Here is a 12,092-nt window from a genome sequence, read left to right on the forward strand (position 1 = left end):
ACATTTATTGATTTTCACGCTACTGTATGGAAGTGGAAATTCTTGACCTGAGTGTAGATGAGGACCTATTCCTTTCAGGGAAGAGCTAGGGTTATTAAGCTGGTACTAGAGAAATTTATTTCACTTGGTTAATTGAATTTTAAAATGGATGCTGCTTTTTTAGGAAGTCATGAACAAGGCATTAAGGAAATCGGGAGAAATGAAATATGAATAGCATGAAAGCATACATAAGCAAGGTCTAGTAACAATGCAATATTATTAACATGCTTGGTATTTCATTAATAAGCTGTGTCTTTTGCTTACAACTTAAAAATAAGGAACACGTTGTTTTCCTAAGGCCATTTTCTTTTAGTAAAAAATTAGATATTTGCTTTAATTTTATTTTGCATGAAATATTCCCCTATGAATTCTAATTTTAAATTTCAGTCATCTAACTATGAAATTGGATAGATATTTGTGTAATCTTGCCTCATTATAAAATATGATAGTCTTTCTGACTTTAAGCATTATTCCATCCCCAGCTATGACATCTTGAGTACGTTTAGGTCTCTCTCTCTCTCTCTCTCTCTCTGTTTCTCTGTCTCTCTCTCTCTCTGTCTCTCTCTCTGTCTCTCTGTCTCTCTCTCTCTGTCTCTCTCTGTCTCTCTCTCTGTGTCTCTGTCTCTGTCTCTCTCTCTCTCTCTCTCTCTCTCTCTCTCTCTCTCTCTCTCTCTCTCTGATTTGGGGAGGCAGTTTGATACAGAGTTTCTCTGTATAGCTATGGGCATCCTGGAACTCACTCTGTGGACCAAGCTGCCTTTGAAGTCAGAGATCTGCCTGCCTCTGCCTCGCATGTGCTGGGATTAAAGGCATGTGCCACCTCCACCTGGCAGCACTTTTCTTAAGGTTTTGGTACTTTTGACCGTGACCACACATCCACATCACAGGCCCTTCCTCTGATCCTCGTGTTCTTATAACCATCCTTCATCTTAATTCTACATATTTTATTCACAACCAAATCCTATTCACTTCTTAATATCCTGTTCAGAAGTTAACTCGCAGTGGAACTCATCTAAGGGCAATAACTAGAAAAATAGAGTCTTCTTTCTGTGCAGTCTGATTACTAAATTCTAATAATCTTCAAGTATGTGCTATAGCTATTTCAGTTCATGGACTAAGATGCCTGGATATGTGTTCATATATACTTCACAGTCCAGACAGGACTAACACTCATCTTATATTATATCCTTATAACATTATTTATAATAATAAATAATAAATAATAATAATAACGAACCTGATATTAAATATAAAACTATAGAAGACTTCAGACACACTCAAAGCAAGTTAGAAATGCCTTAGTGATTGTGAGATGTTGGGACTGAATGGATTTCTCATTCAATTCTTAAGAAACTGTATTTTTAGGAGGTCATAAACCAACGCTTGGCATGAGTGTATTTATTGGATTTACCAATAACAAATAGTCAATTCTAAATAAAGCCCCTATATGTTCCTATATTAGGTCTCCTAACATTAAAATCTAGTGACTGCTCAACTCTTAGAAAGTTAGAAATACAACAAAGTTATGTTTGCCTTCTCAAGTAAATAGAAAAGGAAAGTCACTTCCTAGGTATGGTGGCACACACCTGTCATAGACACCCTCAGAACTGAATCAGGGGGACTCCAGGGACCTTCTGCAGCCCCACAAATGAAAAAAAGAAAGAAGAAAATTAATAAATGAAATGGACTCTGATTTGGTTTCATTTTCTTCCCTATTGCTCCTTTAATCTCAATAAACTTTTTATAATCTTTTTTTCACAATTATGTTTATGTAACATAACAAACCAGGCTTCTAGAACTCTATTTTTTTTTGGGGGGGGTAACTTTTAGTCTATGCTTGTGCCACAATTAGATATAAAATAAAAATTTGAAATTTTCACATAAACAACTGAAATAGAGAAGATATTTAAGAATATGTAGCCCAGCTCTCTCAAGTAAAAATCAGATTTCTCCCTCTTGTTGCTGCCTATGCCACTGCTTGGATTCCTACCTTCATGTTAGATGGTGTTTTTGATTCTTCCTACCTTCATGTTAGATGGTGTTTTGGATTCTTGGGTGTTGCATGACTATATTTCTACTTTCGGTGCTACTTGCACCTAAGATAAAAAAACTTATTTATCTTCAAGGCCCTGAACTTTCACTTTTACTAGAAAATATTAATTTGTAAAATGTATGGTTAGAAAAGAAGGTGTCACTGACCGAGAGAAATGAGAAAAAAAGTGCACCAATGTGTATAATCACTGAAGGAATAACTGAATTGTTTATAGGGAAGAGTACCTGTATAGGCCTAAAAAAGCTCACTGAGATTGTGTGTAAAACCCAACAATACTAATTCAGAAGTGACCCTTTCAAATAAAGTGATCTGAGGGGGGCACAAGCACATTCACGTGGAAATTTTCTTTTAATTATAAATTTTACCACTTTAAAAAAAATTGTTGCGCTCATTGTCACGTTGGGACAGTTCTCATCCATATTTGCTTCTAGTATTGATAGTTACTGTCAAACTATATTCAGCTCCTTAGTGGATAAAGCAAGTTTGGAATTGGCCAGATTGTAAGATTACTGGCCACTTTTCTATATAAAGGGATAAATTCTTTTATCACCCAAATCTTTTCATTACATACATTCTATCTGCCTTAAGTCCACCATCTTCTGGTAGAAAAAGTATTATTTCACAGCTGAGCTCATTTCTTGAAAGTCTATCAAAAACTTAAATTCCACGCAGATTACTCTCATGGACCCAGAGAGGAACCATTTATTTATGTTGGCAGTGGTGATGAAAGACCGTATTGTCGGAGACTCAGCTCTCCCTCAGGCTAATTAGTTGAAATCTACGGGGAATTAAAATATAGTCTTCATAGAGATAAGCACACAAGGGGAGTGTAGAACCAGCTCAAATCATCATTAACAGTGATACAGGACAAATTGAGAAACTTGGTTTTTGCCCCCTTGAAACATCTTAGTAAGGTTAAAAATAAACAAATAAATTATTGTTTTCATATAATATATGGATTGTATAACAAAACATGTCCTAGATATTCAAATAATGAACCTAAGAAGGATCTCTCCAGTAAAACATATAAATTAAATTTTATAAGATTTGGGAAATACTAAGTTTTTATGAAAATTTTAAGCTCTTTGGAGTAAGTTTCTACATTATGTATCTCACCATCTTTAATTATTCCTAGGGTTTTATCTGCCTCTTTGAAGTAATCCTGTCACTTGCCCAAAGTATCATCAGTCATACTTTTAGATATTTTTCCTATCCTAATCTTTTTAATCTGTTTTAGGCTTTAAAACAGTACTCATATGAGTCCCTTTTCACTCTTTAGTCTAATCAACCAGTAATTGCTCTGTGGGTCTCAATGTAAGTGAAAAGTATCCAAAGCATTGGTTGTTGACACTGAACCTCAAGCTTCAGTTTATAGGAGAAATAACCTCAAACGGGGAGCAACCAATGGCAGGTTGCTATTCCTCTCACTTAGGCAAGGAAAAGCGGCTTTTAGATGAGACAAGAAGGCAGCTTTCTAACTGCTGCGAACCAGCTGAGCTGAAACTCCCCGTGTGGCAGGCAGCACATTTTCCTTGTTACATAGCCTCTCTCCACATTAGCACGTTGGAAAGCAAATTCTTGACAGATGTTTTATTTCACTAACTATGGGCACAGATTATTTGTCTCAACAGCAACTAGACAGAAGCAGAGGGTAGCAAGGAGAACTGTGAACAGCTGTGTTAAGAGGTGGGCAAGTATCCTCAGTGCAGATGTAATGGAGGAGGTAGAAGGTCTCACACGCTGCCCAGGAAATCTTCCAGCCTGAACTATCTACGAGGGTTGCAGGTGACCCATGGAAGCCCTGCATGAGAGCTTAGGAGGCACCGCAGACACCAAATATAGGCGGCCAGATCTGCTAGCACCATATATGGATGGGAAGAAGTTGCATAGAAACTGTTGACCCAAAATATGAAGTTCAGCTTTTTCAAGAGCAGGATTCAGCCTTCCTCCATTCTGGGAGAACCCCTGAGGTACTAATTGCATAAAGGGAATGCAACAATAAAATCATTATACTTTAGGATGATGGTAAGCATTCACTGGAGTTAAACTAACCAACCAGTGCGCCATGAGTCTGCAACTCCCAAAGGTCAGCTCTTAATGCTGCCTGGAAATGGATATTTTACGTGTGATGTGTGATCCATGAATTCTTCAGGCTCAGAACGTATTATGTTGATGACATTATGCCACTAGGGAAGCCTCAGAAAAGAAAATGTTTCATAAATGTCTAACTATGTGTATGTTAACCTGCTTCCTGGCTAGACTAAAATAAAACAAGGTTAGTTATAATTCCAAAATATCAAAAGTGCCTAGAGTAGAAAGGCCTACCTACATCTACACAATCACAGGATATATTATATATTGTCAAGTAGAATGGTAGGAGTTCTGGCCTCACCTTGCCTTATGGTTTATGGAAACTAACTCCTCTTTAATAGGTTGTGATTTTTTTTAATCAAATGCCTTTTCGTCCTTCTGATTGCATCTAGGCTCTCACCACTAAACATTTATTATCTGCAGACCTAAATTAGCTGTGGTCCATCCCCACTATTATTATTAATATTATTAGTAAGTTTATTCTGCTATATTTATGCCAAGACACAAATGGGATTACCAAATATTAGGGGAGTCCCAGGATGTGCATATCACTGGTAACCTACAGGTCAGGACAGAAATTAAAGTCTCATAAAGCACAGTCAGAGAAGACAGGTCCAGAAAAGCCATTGCCTTGGTCCCTACAGATTGACACCTGAACTTAAGGAATGGGCTTGTGTGAAGGATTCTCCATCATCTTATAGAAAACTCTTGTGTTACAGAGATATGAGAATACAGTGAGAAGCCCTGAAGAAATCTAGATGAAAACCCAATTTACCATCAAAACTACCCCAACATATTAACACAACACATTCTCAGAACATACACATTGTAAGGCAATGTGCATTTTGATAACAATTTTACCATAGCAACAGCATGCAGTCTTAGAGAGAACACACTCACAAGAAGCAAAGATTTTCTTTTCTTTTTGGCATTGGAAAGAATGGGCATATTAAGCAACAAGATGCTCAATATCCTGTATTTTAAAATATATAGCACACCACCTGGCAAAATTAGAGTAACCACAGCAGAACTCTGCATTACCACACCAACTTACTGGATGACAAAAATCTCCTTGCGTCTAAAGAAAAATGAAGAGTATCTGAAAGTAAAGATTCATTATTCACTTAGTGCACAACACTGCGTTGTTTTCTATCCACTACTATGGAAGCACGGGCATTGGTTAGCTTACACTTCATTCTACTTGCAAGCTATTGATTGTATTGGGGACTGAGATGTTATTGCCACTGTTTGCAAAGAGATCTTAACTTTAGCACCAAAGTAAAATGAATGATCAGAGTCCGTCAAGCAACCGTGATGATTTATGCTGCAAACTGTTTTACACTGCGCTTCTTCTCTCAGTTACAGTTTGTTTTATTTTGAAACAGTGTCTCAGTATGTAGCTCTGGCTCACGTGGAATGCACCATGAGGACCAGATTAGTTTTGGGTTCAGAGATCTGCCTCCCCTTGCCTCACCAGTCCTAGGATTAAAGGCCTGCACCATCACAGCCAGCAGGTACTTACTAAAGTCAGAATAAACATTGCATTCCTATAGTTTACTAGCTTCTGCAAGTTTTCCCAACACGGTATTCATTTCCACGTATGAAAGCAGAGTAGAATAGTTTTTAATTTTAAAAAATACAAGTAATAGCAACAATACCAAGTACATTTTGATATATAGTTTATCAAGCATATTTATACAAGCATATTATTTATTAAAATACATTATTTTTTTCCAGTAATGAAGATGAGTCTATGGTTTCAAAAGGTAGATAAACCCTATATGACTCAGCTATTTGTCCAGAATTGTTTGCCTTATCTTTTCTTCCTTTCCTGTCCTACCACTTTTGTTGTTCAGAGACAAGATCTCAGTAAGTTGTACAAGCTGGTTTTGAAGGTTACAAAGACATTTGCTTAACAGAACTCTTAAAGTTCTCGTGGAATCAATGAGTACTAGTTTGTTTTTCGCTTTTTAAAATTTTTTTGGGAAAGAAAAAAGCATAATGTGAGAGAATGGATTGTCCTTGTGACACAGAGTGGACTATAATCACATGATGACCATTTCCATAATGGGTTTTAAGGCATAAGTAAAGAGTAGAATGCATAAATGTTAAGGACTTTTATAATATAAACTCTCAAGTCTTCAGCATGATGCAATACTAATCCCCTTGACTTTGCTTTTTTTTTCTTTCTGTCAACCACGTATCTCTTTAAAATTAAAAATCATTGCCTAGATGGTCTCTAATGTTTTCTCTTCTGGATAGGTGAAGAGATGTAACTTTAAGCACAGCGGCAAGTTCTCTTTAACATGAAAATCCTGTCGCTTTGGGAGGATGCACCCATGACGTGTGTGGAAAGCCCATGTGAACTGGGTAGATTTCTAGGAAACTGAGTTCTTTCCTGCAGATAGTAAAGCATGGTGTAAGGTACCTAGCAACTGTGGGAGAAAGGTTGATCACTTTGACTTTTGTTTCCAGAATTAAATTTTCATTTCCGACTTTGAATAAATTTAGATTGTGCAGCACCTCAAAGACTACTGATGACCAGCCCCATGCAAATGTGCCTAATGCACTAAAAAACTTCAGTAATTATTTTTTCTAACCTTGTCTAATGTATTAGTGACTTTACTAACAGGGAAATTTTTAATAATTTTCTGTGCTAAATACAGCAAGTCATATTTATTATGCACCATTGGTACATATAACTCCTTTTTATATTGTTTCAGAATGGGTGAAGCCCAACTCCAGGAATGGATAAAATAGTACAGAAGGCAAAGAAGAGGGTAATTACAGCAATTCAGTTGGTTCACAGGGGTAGATTTTATAATATATGCTTTAGAGTTTACACACAAGTGGGAGAGTAAAATGAATGGAAATTAATATGTTCAATTCCAATACAACAATAGTAATAATAATTTTTGTGATGCAGAAATAAAATACATTTTAAGCATTATTTTCATTCCTACAGGTTTTAATGAATAATATGATATATAGATAAATTAACACAAAGCAGGAAAATCAATAAAGAGCCACAGCCAAATAAGGTCACCCTTGAATTATAAATACCCACTAATAAAGAGTTGGTAGAGAACTGGCCCACATTTCTGTGACCCAAAACCTCTGTATAGCTGCCAAGACAGTCATTACCAGAAAAAAAAAACTCAGAAAGCAAACCATACAGTTTTCTGGCTGGGCTGAATGCTAACACATAGACCCTGGTCTTCTCTGAAAACACACCTCATTTAGGTCAGTGCATTGAGGTTCACCGTCAGTAGAGTGACCTCGGTGGATGCCTTCTCTCATGTTAACCCCGACCCCTGCCCAACTTATCGTATTGAACTTCTAAGGATCTGCTTACTGAGGATTTTTGAGGGCTCAATAAAGATGCTTCAAGACAAAATAAAAATGGTCATAAAGAATTGTCGTGAGCTTCCTGTAATTCCGCTCCATTTTTCAAGCAGTTCAAATTGATGTCACTGGGAGATTTGAAGTTAGTCCCTCATAAGCATTCAGAAAGAGTGTGGCTGGCCTGGCCCCGTGGAAGAGACACAGGAATAGAAACATAAAGAGAGGGGGTAAATGCTGGAGTTCAGGTGGTCCACAGGGGAAGAGAAAACATTTCTGTTGCAGAGCATGACCCCGGGAGGACCAGGAGATGAGCTGGGGCTGTTGACGCTCCAGTGTTCCTTTGACACTGTTTACTGTGGAGGCTGTATTGGGAATACGTTGTACTCTTACTTATAGTTTTGCTTGTGTAGAAAAAAAAACCAATCCAACTGTATACTAGATAATATACAATTCTACATATAAGTCTTGAGTATCATCCTTTGTGGATGAAAACAGATTATATTAGAATATAAACAACGGTCAATATCTAAAAGTTAAGAGGCTAATCCTCAAGCCACACATCCTTACAGTGTAGTGACACTGAGTAATTTTTATTTCCTAGGGTTTTGGAGAACCTCCCTAGCCAGCATATCTTCTAGCCATGAGAACAGTGAATGTTTACAAAGCTGGTCTATTAAATATAGACCAAGTTTGATGGTCAGTCACCACAAATTATTTTTGATATCAAGATTTCAATGTTGTCTTGTAAAAATTAATTACAGCTTTTAAAATGCCAAGAGGACTTTGACAGTGCCTTGTAATAATTATGTACGTAAAAGTACCACCTGTGCTTGGAGCTCAGGTAAATGGAAATTTAAAAGTGTTATGACAGCATTTATTACGAATTTGGGGAATCACCTTAAACAAGTTTTTTAAATGTGCTAATACTGTGAACAGTATAAATGCTTTTTAAGAGATTTAAACTTAATTATTTTTTAAAAGCTAAGTACTTCACTAAAGTTATGTCACTCATTCAGCACATTGATACTTCCCTTGCTAAAGACAACATGCTTTTATTTTGCATTTGGTTTAAAATCCTAAGTATGTTTATAGATGCAAATGTCATATACAGTTTTGACATTCATGTAACTTTATGCTGAAATAAGGAACTGTGAACAAAGCTCTCAAAATAATATAAACAACATCAAGCCTTTAGAAGTATAATTAAAGTGAACTTACTATGATATTTATGGACGTTTCTGGAGAAAATCCAAGTTGGAAAATGTATCTTATAAGAGGAATTATGTAACAAAAAGTTAAGGTTTAATGCGTAAAAAAATACTTCATCTCAGGAAAAAAAAAAACAACCCAACTCTTGTTTGAGTATCACAGTCCCAACCTGTTCATACTGAACTCAAAATATTAGGAAGATTAAGTGGTCTCTGTACAGGCAGTGAGAAGTGTGTGGAAGACGGAGGTTACCCTTTGAAAGAAGATCTCTGTGACCTGTGTAAGCTGGAGCCCCACAGACACTTCCAACAAGCATAGGTCAGAACAGGGTCATGGCTCCAGGCCCTCAGGACCACTGCTTGCCCAGAGGAGTTGTGCTCACCGGGTTAATCCCTCGTCCTTCAGCTCCAAGTCTGCCACGGTGATGAGCTGATCCAGCTTGAATTTAGTGTCAATAATCTCCGCGTCCCGAGGAGAATAGGTACCACCTTCCTTCTGCTTCTGTCTGATTCTGAAACCAGAGCAATGCAATCAAGCAGGGATGATTGTAGAAAACATGGCAGATTAGGTTCAGGGTTTTCTTTTTGTTCTTTAAGGAAAAGCCATTTAGACAAATGATGTTCTGGTTGGATGTGACATACCCCTTCCCCTGTTAGCTGCTCCCTCATTGTGTCACAAATGGAAAATAAAGAGGAAATAACTGGGGGGGGGGGGGGGGCGGGGACTCTGAATATCACTGTTTAAAAAAAAATCAATGCGTCGTTGTTTCTTATAGTAGAGCATTTTACACATCTCAAATATGTGAATTGCCTTTTAAATTGTCTCATTTAGTTTTTAATGGAAATATGAGGTATAAAATACTATCTCTATTTTATGATCCAAAAACTTAGATTTTGGTTCAAAATTGAGTAATACAACCCCGATAACCTAACCAAACCTTGCCACCACAACCCCTCCCTGCCACTCTTTTTTGAGACTGTTTTATTGTATCGTTCTGGCTGGTCTGAAGCTCTCTTTTTAAATCCAGGCTGGCCTTGAACTCAGAGAACTCAGAGAAATCCTCTTGTCTCTGCCTCCAGAATGCTGGGACTGAAGGAGTGAGCTACCACACCTGGCCCAAGATCTTTTTAATTTAAAGCCTTTTAGAACGGCATATTACAAGGCACTATTTTGGATCTGTGTCAAACATAAATATTTCACATGTGGTATGTGTGATAGATATTGATGCCTAGGGTAATTTCAAAAGCATAAAATGTGGCCCCCATCCTCACAGACACTATATAATTGAGTAGTAGTATGTACAAAATGCATAAGAGGAAAGAAAAATGTCGAAGCTAAACTCAGGAGGCAGTACTTGACTCCTTGACCACGTATTTTAAGTGATTACAATTACTAGCGTTCAGACAACAAGCCTATTTAGAATTGGGTGCTATGGAGCCAGACGGGGAGAGCGCACACTTAGATGAACCGAAACAGAAGTTTCAAAACTCATATGGCTTGATAGTCACTGGAGAACAGATTTCCTTTGGCTGAAAAAAAAAGATACTGGGAGGCTGTATTGAATAAGAGCCCTCCCTGTCCACACAAGGGTTCACCTCGCAAGGAAATAGGAGGTCAAACGCAGTTTCATAGCAAACCAATGATATGAATACTGAACATGAGCACTTCTTATGGGCAACTCCATATCTTATACAATATTCTTTCAGCGTTTTTGTTTGTTTGTTTGTTTGTTTGTTTTTGTTGTTGTTGTTGTTGTTGTTGTTGTTGTTGTTGTTGGCAGAGGGTATCTCTTCATGTCAAGGTCATTTTGAGATTGTACCAAAACCTTCACTAAGATGTACGTTCTTTCTAATTGTTAACATAACAAGACATCATCTTGTTATCTTCTGGTGGAATTGGAAAACAGTTCACGTCACGGGGAAGCTGTCTTCTAAAAGAGACTTTTAAACCGTACATTAAGACGGTGAGATTTTCATCAGAGAGACTCAAGATGAAAGAGGTGGCGCGTGGTATCGAACCAAAGGGGGGAGTGTTTGCTTTTTTAAGTTAAAAATTAAATCCATAGAGTTCTTTTGAAAACTAGTACACTAGTTATGTTCATGACTAAAAATAATTTTATCTTAGCAATTTATCTGATGAATCTGCATTTTAGGGGATTGGGAGAGAGATTTCTGTTGAGGTTTCATAAGTGAGAAAATGAGAGCGCTGGTACTGAGAATAGGAAAGACACCGAAAAACAAGTACAACCACCAACTATAGAGCATGCATGGACTGGACCTAGACCTACTACCCACATGGAGCAGATGTGTAACATGGTCAATATGTGGGTCCCCTATTAATTAGAGTAGGGGCTGTCTCTGACTCTGTTGCCTGCGCCTGGATCCCTTTCCTCTAGCTGGGCTGCCTTGCTGGGCTCCAGTGAGAGGGGATGCATTTAGTGTGCCTTGCTACCCATGCGGCTTCCTCTTCACTGAGAAGGAGGAGGGAGGGAAGTGGGAGGAGGGAAGAATGAGGGTAGAAACGGGAAGAGAGGAGGGAGCGGGCTGGGATCAGGCTGTAAAGGGATTAAATAGCAAAAATAAATGAATAAATAAATAAAATAAATGAATAAAAAGAAAGAATAAAAGAAAGAAAGAATAAAAGAAAGAAAGAGAAGACAAGTACAAGCATGCTGCCCAAGGAACGGGGACAAGAGTGCAAAAAAGCCAGACCACTAAAGAGATGCCTTTAATATAATGATCGTTTATTCTAAGAACTTTAGGACTTATGTACCTGATTGAAACATCTTAAATCTACTCAGTCATTCTCCCTCTCTAGCCTTAAGAAAGTAAATTCTGCCATTTTTGAGAGAAAACATGGGATATAATACTGAAGAGAACAGAAGTAAAAGAATATAATGCAAAAGATGGTGGTGCAAGGCATATATATATGCCATATATATATATACACTCATAGATATATGTGTATATATGCATATATAAATATAATATATAAATATAAATATATAAATTACAAATGAAAATTAGGTGGGGCTTGATTGCATTTCTTCTTTGTCTCCTATCAGAATGCTAAGCTTTGTCCCTAGGAGCACTCTAGTGACCCGACCAGGTAAAGGGTCAGGGAGTCACTGTTTTTCTGGGTTCTAGTCCTGAATGTTTTGTTTCGTTTTTTTTTTTTTTTTTTTTCCTTAAGATAGGATGTCATGTTGTAGCCCTAGCTGACCTGGACCTCACTGTGTAGATCAGGGTGGCCTCCAACTCCACAGAGATCCACCTGCCTCTGCCTCCCAAGTGCTCAGATTAAAAGTATATACCCACATATCTGACTGGCACTAAAATGTTAATATTCCATATGG

The 12,092-nt window shown here is 37.5% G+C and overlaps 1 protein-coding gene and 1 long non-coding RNA gene across 3 annotated transcripts in view; one reads left to right on the top strand and one right to left on the bottom strand.

Moving 5' to 3' along the window:
- Positions 1-5,714, top strand: part of LOC311605542 — a 52,623-nt gene extending 46,909 nt beyond the window's left edge. Inside the window, exon 3 of the long non-coding RNA XR_014782001.1 lies at positions 5,569-5,714. This is a non-coding gene — a long non-coding RNA (uncharacterized lncRNA). The remainder of the gene's footprint in view (positions 1-5,568) is intronic.
- Positions 1-12,092, bottom strand: part of PTPRQ (protein tyrosine phosphatase receptor type Q) — a 182,502-nt gene that overhangs the window by 28,026 nt on the left and 142,384 nt on the right. For both annotated transcript variants that reach the window (XR_014782000.1, XM_084796167.1), the window contains exon 35: positions 9,120-9,248. Coding sequence is in view for 1 of the 2 variants with exons in the window: in XM_084796167.1 (XP_084652293.1) it covers positions 9,120-9,248 (129 nt within the window). In the remaining variant the exon portion in view is untranslated. The remainder of the gene's footprint in view (positions 1-9,119; positions 9,249-12,092) is intronic.

This window comes from Acomys minous, assembly GCF_964271855.1.
Source record: "Acomys minous genome assembly, chromosome: 9".
Lineage (NCBI taxonomy): Eukaryota > Metazoa > Chordata > Mammalia > Rodentia > Muridae > Acomys > Acomys minous.